Raw genomic sequence first — 18552 nt, forward strand, 5'->3', positions numbered from 1 at the left:
AATAGTGGCTGTTTCTATTGTTTCAGGAGGTGACTCCAGTTTTTGTGTGCAATACAACCTATAACCTATGACAGGTTTTTTATTTTCACAACAATTTATTGCACACAACATAAAAATTTGAGAGGCCATGAAACGGTTCCTACGTCCAGAACGCTTCGAGGCTGACCCGGATTCTGCCACCGCTGCTAAGGAGTGGACGCACTGGCTAAGGACATTCAACAACTTCTACCAAGCAGTACAGAAGACATCTCCCAGTGCAGACAAACTAATCCTACTCACCAACTACGTTGCTCCTCGAGTGTACGACTACATAGCAGACTGTGACACTTATGTTAAGGCTGAGAAAGCACTGACATCACTGTATGTAAAACCTAGAAATGAGGCATTTGCTAGGCATGTCCTGGCCACACGTAGGCAGGGGTCAGGTGAGTCTCTAGACCAGTTTCTCCAAGCTCTGAAGCTCCTAGCAAAAGACTGTCAGTTCAAAGCAGTGTCAGCAGAGCAGGCGTGTGATAACTATGTTAGAGATGCATTCATCAATGGACTTTCTTCTGGTGCCATTCGTCAAAGACTACTCGAAAATATAACTCTTAACTTGCAAACTGCTTATGAACAGGCACGCACTTTAGAGATGGCTCAGAAACATTCTGCTTCTTATACTACTGTTGAGCCAATTACTGCTGCTGTACCTCAGCCACAAAGTCAGTCAGGTGATTCAGAGTTTTTAGAAAGTAGTGATGAAACTGCTCATCTTGCCGCCACTACTGGCGCCAATCAGTGTTTTTTCTGTGGATTGAAACGGCACCCTCGGTTCAAATGTCCTGCTAGGGAAGCTTTATGTCTAAAGTGTAAGAAACAAGGACATTATGCAAAAGTGTGTAGGTCAGGGAAACCGGTAGGGGATACCTCTGCTGGTAAAACTAAATATTCGGCAGCAACACTGGCTACTGTGTCTGGGGCTGTGCCTAGTAGTCTTAGTAAATCTTTGAGTTGTTTGAAAGTTAATGGTCTCCCTGTTAATGCACTTATTGATACAGGAAGCTCGGAAAATTTTGTGAGTCAGAAGATTGCTAAAGAAAACAACCTAATCATACTTCCTGACGACGGGCACGTCTCTATGGCTGATGCGTCTCTCTCGTCCAAAGTCTTAGGTCTTTGTTGTGTTGATGTGGAGCTTCAAGGACAAATTTATCCTAGTGTAAAACTCAAAGTACTGCCAGCCCTGTGTAGTGATGTAATTTTGGGGCATGAATTCTTGAAGAATCATTCTGCTCTAGAAATGGCTTTTGGAGGAGCACGCCCACCACTTAAGATATGTGGGCTGGCAGCAGTGAAGTTGGTTGCGCCCGCACTCTTCAGCAATCTGACATCAGACTGCAGACCCATTGCGGCAAAGTCTAGACATTACTCTCAGGCTGATAAGGAATTTGTCAAAACTGAAATTGGTAGAATGCTACAAGAAGGAATAATAAGACCCAGCCAGTCTCCACGGAGGGCCCAGGTGCTAATCACTGCAGGGCACAATCGCAGGAAGAGAATGGTGATTGATTATTCACAAACTATAAACAGGTTTACTGAACTGGATGCTTACCCTTTGCCTCGGATCGATGAAACAGTGAATAATGTCTCAAGATATAAAGTGTTTAGCACCTTGGACCTGAAGAGCGCCTACCACCAAGTGCCAATAAGAGAAGACGAAAAGTTATACACTGCTTTTGAGGCGAGTGGAAAGCTGTACGAGTTCAATCGAATCCCATTTGGTGTGAAGAACGGAGTGGCCGCTTTCCAACGAGTTGTGGATCAGATCCTTGCAAAAGAAAAGGTGGAAGGGGCATTTGCTTATGTGGACAATGTGACTGTATGTGGAGAGACAGAAGAGGAGCATGACAAAAACCTAAATCATTTCTTGAAAGTGGCGAGGGATTACAACCTCACATTTAATCATGACAAGTGTGATTTCAGGACACAGTCTATAAACCTTCTGGGATACTCTATAAAGGACGGAGAGATCAGACCTGATCCAGAACGACTGCAGCCTCTCTTGAGTCTACCCCTTCCCAAGGATACTGCCTCTCTTCGGAGAATGTTGGGGTTGCTTGCTCATTACTCACGATGGATACCCAACTTCTCTGAGAAGGTCCGGCCTCTTTCACACTCCACGAGATTCCCATTGTCTTTTGAAGCTTCTCTGACTTTTGAGAAATTGAAGAATGAAATTGCGAAGTCCGTGGTGCAAGCCATTGATCCTACATCCCCTTTCACAGTCGAAACAGATGCCTCAGACCATGCCATTGCCGCTACTCTCACTCAGAATGGACGTCCTGTAGCGTTCTTCTCTCGCACTCTCTCTGACAGTGAACAAAGGCATTCTTCAGTAGAGAAAGAAGCTTATGCCATAGTTGAGGCCCTCAGAAAGTGGAAGCATTACCTAATTGGTCATCACTTTAAGCTGATTACTGACCAGCGAAGTGTAACATTCATGTTCGACACAAGATCTTCAAGCAAAATCAAAAACGACAAGATAGCCAGGTGGCGCATTGAACTGTCATGCTACCACTACGATATAGTGTATCGTCCAGGTACGGAAAATATTCCTGCAGATGCTCTCTCGCGTGTCTGTGGTGCTGTAGCTACAGACAAACTCAAACAACTGCATGAAAGTCTCTGTCATCCTGGAGTGTCAAGGATGGTGCATTTCATCCGAGTTCGGAACCTGGCTTATTCTGTTGAGGATGTAAAGAAGGTTACTGCTTCTTGTCCAATCTGCTCTACTGTCAAACCTCAGTTCTATAAGCCTGATGATGGCCATCTGGTGAAAGCTACTCAGCCATACGAGAGATTGAACTTGGATTTTAAGGGGCCCCTTCCGTCACAGTCGAAAAACAGATACTTGCTCACAGTCATTGACGAATTCTCACGGTTCCCTTTTGCGTTCCCTTGTTCAGACATGACTGCTGGTGCTATCATCGGGTGTTTGGTACAACTGTTTGCACTATTCGGAATGCCAGCATACATACACTCAGACAGGGGAGCCTCTTTCATGTCAGAAGAACTGAAGAGATTCTTACTAGAGAAAGGAGTGGCTACCAGTCGCACTACGCCCTACAACCCAAGGGGCAATGGCCAGGTGGAGAGGTACAATGGAATCATATGGAAAACCATTCAGTTAGCTCTCAGAACAAGGAATCTTGATGTCTCGAAATGGGAAGTTGTCCTCCCAGATGCACTTCACTCTATCCGTTCCCTGCTATGTACGTCAACTAATTGTACACCACACGAGCGTTTCCTAAAGCATCCTCGGAAGTCCACGTCAGGTCGTACGTTGCCTACCTGGTTCATCACCAAAGGTCCCGCTCTATTAAGACGACAAGTACGGCACAGCAAGAATGACCCTCTAGTAGATGAAGTAGAAATAGTAGAAGCTAATCCTGAATATGCTCATGTCAAGTTTCCTGATGGTAGAGAGTCCACTGTGTCTTTGAGGCATCTAGCACCTTTAAGTGGTGATGGTAGTAGCTGCGTGGAGGCCCCCAGATCTTCACTGCCGCAATCTCTCGAGTCTCTAGGTATATCAGAGTCTGAGGTGCGCCGTCCAGATGCTAGAGCAAGCTCGGAACCTGCTCTTCAAGAAGTCACTCATGACGTTACATCCGGGAAAAGTGCTGTTCAAGAGCTTCCTGCTGCGTCTGGTCAAGGCACTACACCTGTACCACTCCGGAGGTCCGAAAGGACCCGGCGGGCTCCTAAGTATTTTGATGATTATGCTGCTTGAATTTCATAGGTGGGGAGAATGTGGTAATATATGTTCAATGTAGTTTTACATTTATGCTCCCATGTACGTTGTGTTTCTCTGCTTGCATTTACCAGCTTATTATGTTGCTATTTGTGTGTCTTCATGCATATTATTGCTTGTGGATGTCCCTGTGTTGTCTGGCCCTTACTTTGATGTATTTGTTTGTTATTGTGCATGTAAAATAGTACGTGTTGTAATAGTGGCTGTTTCTATTGTTTCAGGAGGTGACTCCAGTTTTTGTGTGCAATACAACCTATAATTAGCATGTACAGTATATACAAATCTGCTCTTCCTTTTCTTGTGAGCCAGCTAGATGTAGGAATGAATGAGGATAAATATCTGAATACTTAGTAACAAAAGAATAAATTGCATTATTATTAAAACAACAAATTTGGAAATAATTTGTACTTTTCCTAACTATACAAACCTGGAGCTCTTTAGAGTGGAGATGACACATTCGTAGATAATTTGTATTTTTCCTAACTATACAAACCTTAGCAATTTATTAGGGGTTATACTTTCGGCGGAGCTGAAATGACGAGCCATTAAAATTTAGCGAGGGTTAACTACCCACACCGCTAGTTAGTGGGGGAAGGGGGGAGGGGGGGGGTAGCTTGCTACCACTCCCGTTCACACACCTATGATTTAGTCACTTTGCTTGGAGGTAGGACTTCAAGGGGATAGGGATGGCGGGCAAGTTTGTATAAATAGCTAAGGTTTGTATAGTTAGGAAAAATACAAATTATCTACAAATTTGTCATTTGTTAAGTAACTGGAATACAAACCCCGCTATTTATTAGGAGTGACTCACCCATTAGGAAGGGTGGACGTCCCTGCCAATCTGGCTTTTGGTTTTACCTGGGGGCTCCTTATCTGAGTATGTTAGTACTCAAAAATAAGGAGTCCCTGCACCTCGTTAAAACCTTACTACACAAGGTCCGCGGCCTACGCAAGCTGTGTGTTGAGATATACAGAAGAGTGACCGTCCAGGTAAAGTTATTCCGAGTCTTTTAGAAGGAAAAACTGTTGTAACCAAGACTTTCCCAATACCACCTCGCTAGGGTATGGGGACGCAACAGTATTAGTTTTAATACTAGGTACACATGGGAGCATGGTTTACTTGCAGTGGTTTGAGGTCAGCTTGTGCAGAAAACCAAGGATGCTGCCTTCCCCAAGAGAGGAGAGGATGAAGAAAAGAATAAGAGCCAGTCAAACCTTTTCATTCACGCAGACTAAAACCGGGTAACAATGCCCTCAACCTTCTGCTACTTGTCCAATAAGGAACCTGAGGTCTTGAACCAGCTGTTGTGCAGCCACCACAGGACCGATAGAAAACACATCGAGTCTCCTATGGGTCACGTCTTGCAGGTAGTGGGATGTGAACGTAGTTTGACGTTTCCACACCCCAGTCTGAAGAACCTGCTTCACTGAGAAGTTTCTCTTGAATGCCAGGGACGTAGCTACGCCCCTAACATCATGAGCTCTGGGACGACGTGAAGAGGAGGGTCTGGATTCAGAGCATGGTCTATGACCTTGCGAATCCATGCGGATATTGTGTTCTTGGTGACCTTCCTCTTGGTCATTCCTGTGCTGACGAAGAGTGCAGGCACATGACGGGCTGTGGCTGTTTTTTTAAGGTACAGCCTCAAACTCCTCACTGGGCAGAGTAAGAGAAGATCAGGGTTATATGTTACTGAACTAAGACTCAAAATCCGGAAGGAGTCGAATCGTGGATCCACTACTCCCGGGTTCTGAGTCTTAGCAATAAACTCAGGGACGAAGCTGAACGTTACCTCTCCCCCATCCACTTGAAAAGGGCGATGTCGTATGAGAGACCATGAAGTTCACTGACTTGTTTGGTCGAAGCCAAAGCTAGCAGGAACACCGTCTTCCAAGTTAGGTGGGGATCTGTTGCCTGGAGTAATGGTTCATAGAGAGGTCTCTTAAGAGACCTGAGAACTCGAACAACGTTCCATGGGGGAGGTCTCACTTCAGACTGAAGACAGGTAAGTTCAAAACTCTGTATGAGTAAGGAAAGTTCAACCAATGAAGAAATGTCCATTCCTTTCAGTATAAAGGCGAGGCTTAAGGCTGAGCGATAGCCTTTTACCGCAGAGACTGACAGGCGCATTTCCTCACGCAAATATACGAGGAACTCTGCTATTGCTGGAATAGTGGCATCGAGTGGAGAGATACCACTTCCACGACACCAACCACAGAAGACTTTCCCCTTTGCCTGGTAGACTGCTGCTGATGACTTTCGCAGGTGTCCAGACATCCTAATCGCAACTTGTTGCAAAAATCCTCTCTGAGAGAGGAGATGCTGGATAGTCTCCAGGCGTGAAGTCGCGGCGAAGCTACGGCTTTGTGGAATATGCTGGCATGTGGATGTTTGAGTAGATCATGTCGTGGAGGGAGTTCTCTTGGTGGCTCCGTTAGGAGTTGCAGAAGGTCCGGAAACCATTCTGCGTGATGCCATGGCGGAGCTATGAGGGTCATTGAAAGGCTGACCGATGTTCTGGTCTTGTTGAGTACCCTCCTTATCAGACAGAACGAGGGAAAGGCATAAACGTTGATGTTGTCCCACCGTTGTTGGAATGCAACTTGCCAGAGCCCCTTGGGGTCTGGGACTGGGGAACAATAAAACGGGAGCTTGAAGTTCAGGGCCGTTGGGAAGAGGTCCACTGTCGGAGAACCCCAAAAAGTTAGGACTTTGTTGGCTATTAGATGATCCAAAGACCACTCGTTACTCTCTATCCGAGATGCTCTGCTCAGGTTGTCGGCGACCACATTCCTTTTGCCTGGAATGAAACGTGCCGATGTAGTGGTTTGCGGACTGTGGCCAGAGGTGGCACCCGCACTGCCTAGTGTCCGAATGCCGACCACACCCCAACGTTCACTACACAAAAAATATACAACGGTGGAATACCCAAAAATCTAGGTAACAGCCCTGTAGGGACTGGTGCCTGACTATCATGATAGACAGGTTGCGTTGGCGCGTAAAGCACATCAGCAGCCAGGAACGGCAAGTCAGCAGGTCTGACGGGTGAAAGGTCGGCGTGCCCTTTGAAAGGACGACCTTCCACCGAAGGGGATTGCGAACGATCCGCAGAGAGGTCCAGGACCGTAGCAGGAACAGTCGTTGATCGCTGACGAGGCTCCTCTGCGGCGGACTGCAACGATGATGACGAATCGAAGAGGCGCCTCCTCACCGATTTATAAGGTGAAGGAAGGCCTCTCCGGCGAAGAGGAAGGCGAGCCTTGCGACGTATGTGCCCTCTGGGGGCCGTAGGATCAGCAAGCTGACCTTCAGCAGTCCTCCGAAGAGGAGTCTCTGTAAGTGAACTCACCCAAGGGGGAGAATCACCAGCAGAAGAGACTGTTGGACTTAGTTTCTCCCTCGTAGTTTGAGCAGGGACGGGAGAAACTAAGCCTTCAGCTACTGCGGGATGAGAAGAGGCAGAGGTATTTAGAGATACCGCATTGGATACCTCTGACACCACAACGTCAACTATTGACAGAGGATCAACCTCTGCCAAAGTCGGCGATTGCTTGACAGCGGCACCCAATCGGATGATGTCAAGAAGAGCTTCCTTGGAGGGCAAACCCTCGAGCCTCAAGGAAGACCAAAGCTGAAATAAATTGGTTAAAGATAAATCCTCCCCCGGGGGAAGAGGTGGAGCTGCCTCGCTAGGGTAGGCAACGCCATCTCTCGAACCCCGAGTTTGGGAAACAGAACCATGGTCTACGCTACCACTCGCCGGTCTATCGAAAGAGGCCGATCGAGCGGGAGCTTCGGAGGAGGTTTGGGCAACGGAAGAGTCCGTGGGATTTTCTCATTTCGAAGAAACCTTCGAAGGAGAAATATCCCGCCTAGACTTCTTCTTACGTCACCGAGAAAACCTCTCCCAATGGGAGGTAGACCATTCCCTACACTCACCACGCTTATTACCACTATCACACCGTTGACCTCTACAGTAAGGGCAAAGGGTGTGAGGGTCTGTCTCGACCTCCGACATGAATGTTCCGCAGGGGCGGTCGGGTAATCCAGGACAGCTGCGCATGATCGCAGAGGCCAACTTCACACTCAAACCTGAGAAAGAAAAAGCAGAAAAGCATTAATGGCTGTCAAGAGCGAGGATGAGAGAGGACACGTCCGTCTACCATCCGAGCCGAGAGCAAAGTGAGCTCAAGCACAGGGGTGTGTGGGGGTGGGTAGCAAGCTACCCTCCCCTACCCCCACTAACTAGCGATGGGGTAGGAAACCCTCGTTAAAATTTTAATGGCTCGTCATTTCAGCTACGCCGAAAGTAATATGACATTCGTAGATAATTTGTATTTTTCCTAACTATGCAAACCTTAGCTATTTAATATGGGTAATTACTTTCGGCGTAGCTGAAATGACGAGCCATTAGATTTTTAACGAGGGTTTACTACCCCACCGCTAATTAGCAGGGGGAAGGGAGAGGTAGCTTGCTAACCCCCCTCACACACACCTGTGATTTAGCTCACTTTGCTTAGAGGTAGGACTTTCACAGGGGACAGGGCTGGCGGACAAGTTTGATTAAATAGCTAAGGTTTGTATAGTTAGGAAAAATACAAATTATCTACAAATGTCATTTGTTCCGTAACTGAAATACAAACCACGCTATTTAATATGGGTGACTCACCCCTTAGGAAGGGTGGTAAGTCCCGGCCATTACTGGCTTTGGCTTTTGCCCGGGGACTCAATGTTTGAGTGTGTAAGTACTCAGTAATAAGGAGTCCCTGCACCTCGCTAGCGTCTTGCTGTGCAAGTGCTGCGGCCTACATAAGCTGTGTGTGAAGGTATGCACTGTGACACGTCCTAGGAAGTTGACCTGGAGTTCTTTAGATGGAACTCAAGGCTAGGACTTTCCCAATACCACCTCGTCAGGGTATGAGGACGTGACAGTATTAACTTAATACTAGGAACACAAGGAAGCATGGTTTACCTGCAGTGGTTTGAGGTCAGCTATGCAGAGAACCCAGGATGCTGCTTTCCCCAAGAAAGGGGAGGATGAAGAAAAGAATAAGGGCCAGACAAACCTTTTCATTCATGCAGACTAAGACCGGGTAACAATGCCCTCAACCCTCTGCTACTTGTCCATTAAGGAGCCTGAGGTTTAGACCAGCTGTTGTGCAGCCACCACAGGGCTGATAGAGAACGTATCGAGTCTCCTATGTGTCACGTCTTGCAGGTAGTGGGCTGTGAAGGTCGTCTGACGCTTCCACACCCCAGCTTGCAGGACTTGCGTCACTGAATAGTTCTTCTTAAAGGCCAGGGACGTAGCTACGCCCCTGACATCATGTGCTCTAGGGCGACGTGATGGAGGAGGGTCAGGATTCAAGGATAGATGTATTACCTTGCGAATCGAGGCCGAGATGGTATTCTTGGTGACCATCCTCTTCATCTTCCCAGTGCTCACAAACAAAGCTTGCACCTGGGGACAACTGCAGCTGTTCTCTTAGGATAAAGCCTCAGACTCCTTACTGGGCACAGTAGGAGATGGTCTGGGTCATCTGTTACAGAACGAAGACTCGAAACCTGGAAAGAGTCGAAGCGAGGGTCCGGCACTCCTAGATTCTGAGTCTTAGCAACAAACTCTGGGATGAACCTGAACGTTACCTCCCCCCATCCCCTTGAATGGGCGACGTCGTATGAGAGACCATGAAGTTCACTAACTCGCTTGGCCGAGGCCAAAGCTAGCAGGAACACCGTCTTCCAAGTAAGGTGGCGATCTGAAGCCTGGCGTAATGGTTCGGAGGGAGGTCTCTTAAGAGACCTGAGAACTCGAACCACGTTCCATGGAGGAGGTCTCACTTCCATTCCGACTGAGGGCAGGTAAGTTCATAACTCCGTCTGAGTAGGGAAAGTTCCAGCGAGGGAGAAATGTCCACTCCTTTGAGCCTGAAGGCTAGACTTAAGGCTGAGCGATAGCCTTTCACTGCAGAGACTGAAAGGCGCATTTCCTCCTACAAATACATGAAGAACTCCGCTATTGCTGGAATAGTGGCATCGAGTGGAGAGATACCCCTTCCACGACACCAACCACAGAAGACTCACCACTTCGCCTGGTAGACCCCTGCGGATGACCTACGCAGGTGTCCAGACATCCTGTTCGCAACTTGCTGCAAAAATCCTCTCTCAGTGAGGAGATACTGGATAGTCTCCAAGCGTGAAGTCGAAGCGAAGCTACAGCTTTGTGAAAGATGTTGGCGTGTGGTTGTTTGAGTAGCTCGTGTCGTGGAGGGAGTTCCCTCGGGAGCTCCGTTAGGAGTTGCAGAAGGTCCGGAAACCATTCTGCGTGATGCCATAGCGGAGCTATTAGGGTCATCGAGAGATTGACCGATATTCTGGTCTTGTTGAGCACCCTCCTCATCAGACAGAACGGGGGAAAGCCGTAGACATCGATGTTGTCCCACTGTTGTTGGAAGGCATCTTGCCAGAGAACCTTGGGATCCGGGACTGGGGAGCAGTACAGCGGGGAGCTGTGCATTCAGTCTTGTCGCAAAGAGGTCCATCACTAGCGACCCCCATTTTTGGATGATGACTTTGGCCACTTCTGGGTGTAGGGACCACTCGGCTCGGCTCCTACTACTTGTCCCATCCTGCTGAGGCCGTCGGCCAGGATGTTCCTTTTTCCCGGAATGAACCTTGCTGAGATTCTGATCGGCTCCACCTCGGCCCATTCCAGAAGTTCCAACGTGAGGTCGCACAACTCCTTCGATTTTAGTCCTCCCTGCTTCTTTATGTAGGCCACCACCGTGGCGTTGTCGCACATCAGTGCCACGGTGTTCCCCCGGAGTAGATTGACGAACTCTAGGCACGCCCTTCGAACTGCCCTCATTTCTAGGCAGTCTATGTGCAGAGCCTTCTCCTCGTCCGTCCATTTTCCTCTTGCTGACCTTCCGAGGAGGTGGGCACCCACCCACCCTTGGATGCGTCTGTGAACAGGAGCATCTCGGGAGGGTCGGCTGCGAAGGGCATTCCCTTGAGTGTGTTCGATCTGCTGCACCACCACTCCAGGACTTCCTTCGTTTCCAGGAGAACAGGAATCACCTTGTGGGGGGAGTCCTTCTGGTTCCAGAGCTCCTTCAGATTCCACTGGACCCCCTGAGCTTGAGCCTCCCCTGGGGGACCAGTTTTTCCAACGATACGAGATGGCCTGTCAATCTTTGCCAGTCCTTCGCTCTTCTGGGCTGGTCCGACAGGAAGGGACGGAGGATCTGGTCCAAGTTGTCTAGTCTCTCCGCGGAAGGGAAGGCTCTCGCCAACCGGGAGTCCAAGACCATTCCGAGGTAGGTCATCCTGGTGGAGGGTATCAGTTGAGACTTCTCCAGGTTGATGATGATGCCCAGGACATTGCAGAACCGTAGAAGCTTCGCGCCTTGCTCCAGCAGTACTTCCCCTGAGGCTGAAAGTAACAACCAGTCGTCCAGGTACCAAATCAGGCGGATGCCCTGTTCGTGTGCCCATACTGAGACTGTTGTGAAAACCCTCGTGAAGAATTGAGAAGCTGTGGACAGCCCGAAGCAGAGGGTCTTGAACTGCAATGTATGGGCACCCCATTTCACCCTTAGGTACTTCCTGCTGGAGGGGTGGACTGGGATTTGGAAGTATGCATCCTTGAGGTCTATGGACATCATGAAGTCCCCTTCCCTCAAGGATGCCAGGACCAACTTCGGGGTATCCATCTTAAGTCGGTCTTGCACACAAACTTGTTGAGGGCTGAGAGGTCTATGACCGGCCTTCAACCTCCAGTTGCCTTCTCCACCAGGAAGAGTCTGCTGTAGAACCCCGGGCCCGGCTCCTGGACTGGTTCTATCGCTCCCTTCGCCAGCATCGCCGAGACTTCCTCTTGCAGAGCTGTCCTCCTCAAGGGGTCCTTGGAAGCCAACCACTCTGCCCGTAGGTCTGGTATTAGAGACGGGGGGTCCGCTAGGAAGGGTAACCTGTACCCTTTTTCCAGAACTGTTACGGTCCATGGGTCTGCACCGTGGTCTTTCCATGCTGGCCAAAAATGTCTGAGGCACCCCCCCCCCCCCCCGAGGCTTGGGCAGGAGTAGGGGGCCTCTCTCCCTATCTCCTTCTGAAGAAGCGGCCTGCACGCCCTCTCCAGGCTGCTGCGTAGGAAGGTCTAAAGGAGGACTGAGCTAACGTTGTTCCCCTACGGGAGGGCTGCGAAGGGTGTGACCAAGCCGTCACTGGGGCGTCTCTCCTGGGCTGGCTAGGCGAGGCCCGAGGAGGGGGAGGAACATCGGAAGCGGTCCTTCTGTGGATAGGTCTTCTCACCAACTGGGGTCTGGGATCACCCACGTCTTTCCGTTTTCTGACCCTTTCCATTATTTTTACCGCGGCCTTCAGGGGGAAAAGGGAGTCGTCCCTCAGTGGCAGACTTCTCAAGGCTCTCGCTTCTCTGTCTGGGATACGCCTGGTTATTTTATTAAGGACTGTGTCTCTCCTCCGCAGGACCCAGTTGGCGGCTTGCGCTAGAGACTGGTAGGAGACAAATTTTAAGGCCTTACCTCCTGAGCTAATCAGCTCCTTCAGTAAGGCCTGATTCTCCGGGACCGTGAGGTCATAGGAGGCCTGGACTCCTACAAGGGCGGAGGCCCACCAGTCCAGCCAGGAAGACACGTTGACCAGATCTTTGGCTATCTCCTCTATCATCGTTGCCTCCGACTGCGAGAAACAGACCGGAGCCGTCGAAGCCCTATCTTCAGGTCCTCCTTGGCCTAAAACCTCCAGCGCTGGTTCTACCTTACAGGCACCTGGCCGCTGTCCCTCTGGAAGGTAAAATTTGCTCTGCGACCTCAGGCCTTGGAGCAGCTTGGAGGAACTCTGGGTCTTGGGAGCCTCAGCATGGTTGGCCACGATTTTGTTGACGTGGGCTCTACCCAGCCTAACATCCCTGGCCATCGGGAGAGCTAGAGATGGTCTTTGCTGGACGGGGGCCTCTACCAGCCTGTTTAGGCTAGATCGCCAGGCTTCCTTGGAGGAGGGTTCGGGCTCTTCTATCCTGTGATGGCTCCTGATAAGCCCTATTACTCTTCTGTATGCGGAGACCTCCGCTGTTGAGCCCTCTATGTTATCCTCCATGTCCTCCGTAAGGTGATCTGCTGCTCGTGACGAAGCCCCTCTGACGGGGGCCTCCGTATATGGCTCTGGACGAAGGACGGGCATTGCCGTAGCGGCGGGGGCCTCCGTCCTAGGTCTATCCTTCATCGTGGAGAACCTGGCTTCCATGGGCTTGCCCGACGGGGGGAGCCGTTTCTCCTTCTCCTGACGTTGAAGAGTCACCTTGGGAGGACAGGACGTGGCTGCAAGACCGAAGGGGCGACTCTCTCCGCTGGGCGGATTGAGCCAGAACCTTTGCAGCGTTACGCCTGTCCGATGGGGCCGGAAACGACGTATCCCTCCGTCAGTCGAATCTGCCGCTGGAAGTGAATCTGTCCGGAGTTCTGGATCTAGGGCGCCAACTTTAAGAACTCGGAACTGCTGAGAGCTCGACGAGTTTGCTACGCGGGATAACCACCCATTCTTCTCCAGGAGATCTACTTCTTCTGAACTTCCTTCTGGGGGACCTGGAGCGTCTACTCCCGTGGTGAGACCTGGAGCGTGAGCGGGAAGGAGAGTCTCTCCTCCGGGACCTCTCACGACGTCTTCGGGACTTCTTTCGGGCCTCGCCCTCCGAGGAACAGGAACTCGCTACGGCTGAAGAGTCTGACGACGCATCGTAACTCGTCGGAGGGGCGGGCGCGTGAAGAGCCGCAGGAGGTATAACTCGACGATCGGCGGAAGAAGCTGTAGGAAGACGTCTGGCAAGGTAGTCGACGGCGCTGGAGGGGAGCGTGGGCGTTCTTCATTGGGGAACCAGGTTCCGAAGCCTTCCTCCATTCTCAACGGGGACCTGCAGGGCGTCCTCAGCGGTACCCACCCGAGGGAGTCTGATGGTGGTGAGTCATCTTTCCCGACAGCACCCTCGGCTGCAGAGGTACCTGAAAAGCACGCCCAAGAGGCTGGAGAAGAGGCAGCAACATTCTTACCCCACATGGTCATCTGACGAGACGTGGCCCGCAGGCACCAGGGCTCCGTCTTCAGAACACACACCCGTCCCTCCCTCAGGGCCCTCACTTGCCTGGAATGATGCCACTACCCCACTATCCTGCAACACAGACTCCTGGGGAAGGGCCGCCGGCTTCTTCCCCGCAACGGACTTACCTCGTCCCCTACTCTGGGTAGGGGAAGGTGGTATGGAGGCTCGACCTGACGACGCTCCTGGAGACGCAAGGGGAGAAGAGATGCTCGCCTTCTTAGGGGACCTCTTGGGCACCTTCTTCTTCTTAGTGCCAAAGTGCACCCACTGCACTTCGTTCCAAGATTCGCACTCCGGGCACGTGTCCGTAGGGGAACACACACTGCCCCTACACGACGAACACAAGGAGTGCGGGTCCACCTCCGGTTTCGATAGAAAAGCACCACACGATTTTCCGGCCATAGGCCCAGAACAACGGCGGGGATGCTCCATGTCGCACTATAGTCCATTTCTTTTAGCTTGTCATATTTGCACCGACTCGCAACGGTGCCCTTTTAGCTCGGAAAAGTTTACTGGTTGCTGATTGGTTAGAATTATCTTGTCCAACCAATCAGCGATCAGGAAACTTTTCCGAGCTAAAAGGGCACCGCTGCGAGTCGGTGCAAATATGCCTCGCTAAAAGAAATTGACTATAGTAACACACCGCAAGACACAGGAACGCAAAGGGAAGGAACAAGGGAAGCACAAAAGTACCACGTGGGACCGCGGAGACACAAAGGGAAAGATACAAGTATACCACGTGGGGACCACGCAAGACACAAAGGGGTCGGGGACACAAAGAGTCGCACTGGAATTAAGGAGAGCGTCGAGATGTTATCGCGACGCGACCAGAGAACTTACTGGAGGTCGAGACCTAACAAAGCATGCTCCCTGAGGGCGCGTATCACTCCGCCTGAGGTTAACCCTCACAGAAAATGAGAGTAGGGTAAACTACACAAAACTCTGGTCGGATAGGAGGAGATCCCAGATACTCCTAAGAAAGTAGTTCGAGGTAAGTACTCCGTGTTGGAACAATTAAATATTAGTTTTAGAGCATTTGCATCGTATGCACAAAGAATCTACAATAAACTGCAAGAAAATCTCAAGAACAGTGAAAGTCTGCAGAGTTTTAAGAAGAATTAAAAACCCAGTTATTCACAGAATGCTACGACTTAAGTGAAAAGTGTATCAGACAACAATATAGTTGTTAACTAAAATACACACGAGGGAGGCCCAGTTTCATTATAGATATGAACGGAAAAAGCTTTTCTACTAAAAAAAAAAAACAGGAGTTTCCTATAGAAAAACATCCATTTTCTTTGAAAATGACACTTAATTTCACTGGAAATAAAAACTTAATGGTAAATATATGATACTTTAATTTCTAGACAAATACATCAACCATATATTTTTCCTACTCTTTATCTTAGGTACTATGCATTTCTGACCTTGATGACTGGGGCAAAGCACAAAATCATGCTAGCCGGGCCAACATTCCCAGGTCACAAACTAAAAGTAAATCACAAATAAATCCTTCCATTATGATAAGGTAAATCACAAATAATTTCTTCCCCTATGATTGACACCGTCTTTTTTTTTTATTTTATTTTTTTGGCAATCTTTACAGAAGCTTTGGCAGTAGAATATGTGTTGGTCTTCCTAAAAATCATGTCAGAATCGGACCTTTGAGGCATTATTTCTCGGTTATTTCTTAATTTCACATGAGTAATAATACCTATACAGTACACTGAACAGAGAGTATTTTCATCATAATCAATTGCTGACATAAATGAAATCAGACTAAATTTTAAAATAGATTGATGTACTTCACTCAAGTTCCCTCCTGGTGACGTCTTTACCTGATGGTGGTGAAGTTGAAATTGAAGGCAAAAGTGGGAAAACAATGGCTGTTGTAGAACAACATCCAGGAACTTATGAAGAAGTACTTGTAAGCTGTTAATTGGTTTAAAAAATCCCCTGACAGATACGTCATTGTAAACGCACAGAGACCAAGCATGCGCAATAAGTCCCCTTCAGTCTCTCAGATGTAAACAATGGACTTGAGAGAAAAACATACTTCACATTTTAATCGACCGATAAGTAATTTATTATGCCCAGCCCCTATTAAACATATAGAGAAAAATACCAAACTAGTGTATCTATATTTACCAACTTAATTTTCTGAAATAGTAATCGGAGCCTTTGTAGGGTGACGGCCAGATCCCGTAGAAAACGGGAATATTCTGAACTGTGGCCGTCGTTCTAAAAACGATTTTGGCGGGAGAAGCTAACTTAAAAAACTCACCTAACCTATGCTAAAAGCCGTATCCTTACCCAGGGGGGCTTTGCCCCCCGGACCCCCCCTTACACCACAGTTTCCTTACCTACGAGTACGACAGGAGAAGCTAACTTAAAAAACCCACCTAACCTATGCTAAAGGCCGTGTCCTTACCCAGGGGGCTGTGCCCCCCCGGACCCCCCCCCCCCCCTTACACAACATATTTAAGATCCGTAGACCATTTCCAAACGTTTTTATTCTATACAAGATAACAGTCGGAGCGATAATAAGCAAATTAGGACGCTTGGCCGTGGCGCTACAAACTACCCTAGTAATCATTAGGGTTAGCATGCGCAGCTCCGCATGTACTGCTTGCCAGTACATAGGAGCTTGAAGTTTTCTCTTTCCGCGAGAGCAAAAACCACTAGACTTCTGTAAAATATCCCCATTCTTAGACAGTCTAAACGGTTTTCGGTTTATTTCTGTGAGGTAAAAATATAATTCAGTAAAATCATATTATTTCGAAGAAAAACTTTTTTCCAATCAAAATGATGTTCCGTCCGTAACTATAATTTCACCCTATATGCATGGGCAGCCTTAATTATCCTAAAAAACATAGTCTTATCCAAATGATTCCTAAATAAATTATGCTATTATTCACACTGGAAAGTTTGGATAAGCTGCACCAGGTCAATATAGTCGTCTTTTATAGGTTTTAGTGATGCTCAACCAGTAGCCTGACGCACAAGGGATGCCTAGTCAAAAAAGCATTAAAATGATTCTTTTCCTCATTAAGCAGCACATTAACTTATATCTTCGCGTGCTTCCCACATAACTTTCATATTACAATGTGTAACTAACCTTTTCCGTGGTACCCATGGTTAACTTTTATGTGTGAAAAGTTCAGACTGACACGAAACTACCAACAATGACTTTTGTTTTTGTCTTTCCTCTTTCACTAAATGCTTCTTCTTATTACCTTGATGTTTGAGCTCGGGACACCTAAAAATTGGAGCCGTTTCAGAGGTAATCAAAGTAACTAGCATTAATCCTAAACTTTGTAGTTGTCCTGCTCCGCAAAATAAAATATTTATTTGGAAATAAACTAGTAGTAGCGTGAATTGTGTAGGATTAACTTAATGCGAAATAACTGGTAAACCAAGCAATAAGTCAACAGTGTGTGGTGAATTGAAAAAAGGTAAAATCAACGTTGTAGCCTTCCAAATCGGGACCCCAACTCAGGAGACGGATAGCAGCCAAAACGGACGTGCAATTAAAGTTAGTAACTTCCTATAAAACAAACATTACTCTACGTTGATATTCTAACACGGGCAGTAATTCCCAGACAAGAGTCTTCAGATGAGCACTGCGGGTATGAATATAAGAGCTAGTGAAGATAGGGAAAGATGTTATTAAAACAATCACAGAAATTGTGTATAATGAGGAAAAACATGTAGAAGCAGGACCATGCGTAACTAAGAATAACGACGAAACAGGTATATCATTTTTAGATATATGGAGCAATAGCCAAGTGTTTGGGAACGAAAACAAAATCAGGAAGTTGGTACACTTAAGCAGGACAGAAGAAATGGAGTTTATTACTTCAACTCGGTAAGACCAAGTAAATAGATATACAGGGAACGCGTGGAGGATGCAGCAGTACGAGCATCAGATCTGCGAGTTGAATATGGCTATTGTAGGGAAGTGATTGCGCTTCTTATGATAAATGTGAAATGTGGACCTGTTTAGCTTGATTATCGCAGTCAAGCCAAATAGGAATTGGCAGCCATTGAATTGACCGACAAGATAACAGGCCTATCATCAGCCTGAGCTATGTTTAAGCTTATATTTCTCGTTTTTAAAATCTTCTGAAAAATCTTAGTTAATCCCAAGGAGAGACTTAAGTGAGAAGTAAAAGTATATCATGGCTGGTTGCCTCCAATAAGGATCTACGAGGAGGAGACTTCAAAATGTGGATAGGATGTGTAGGCTATGTAAAAGGTTCTACCACAAAAAGTGTGTGTTTATAGCCGCAAACATCAATTTCAATTGTTGTTCAATTGTTTTGGGTTTAAATCCAACCCTCCACTGAAGTCGAGTGAACTACTTCTCGGGCGGGTCCATATTAATCATCTAACGAAGCATTTTCATTATAACTTATACAATTCTTTGATTGTAGCATCTTCCAAATCATATGATCTTGTGAAAAGTAATGTCTTTAGTTTCTTCTTAAATTCAATTGCTTCCTTTAGGTCCTTCATTTCAGTTGGCAGTTTATTATAATGTCTAGGCGCACAGTAGCTAAAAGCCCTTTCACCAAATTTACTATTTGTTCTTGGTTCAGATAGCCTATGTTTGTCACTCATGTGTCTTGTGTTAACATT

General features: G+C 47.8%; 1 protein-coding gene across 1 annotated transcript in view; it reads right to left on the reverse strand.

Moving 5' to 3' along the window:
- LOC137653193 (26S proteasome regulatory subunit 8) overlaps positions 1-17185 on the reverse strand; it is a 49465-nt gene extending 32280 nt beyond the window's left edge. The window contains exon 1 of the mRNA XM_068386577.1: positions 17030-17185. Coding sequence (XP_068242678.1) covers positions 17030-17047 — 18 coding nt within the window. The 5' untranslated portion in view covers positions 17048-17185. The remainder of the gene's footprint in view (positions 1-17029) is intronic.
- Positions 17186-18552: the final 1367 nt, after the last annotated feature.

Source organism: Palaemon carinicauda, chromosome 1, assembly GCF_036898095.1.
Source record: "Palaemon carinicauda isolate YSFRI2023 chromosome 1, ASM3689809v2, whole genome shotgun sequence".
NCBI classification, from domain to species: Eukaryota; Metazoa; Arthropoda; class Malacostraca; order Decapoda; family Palaemonidae; genus Palaemon; species Palaemon carinicauda.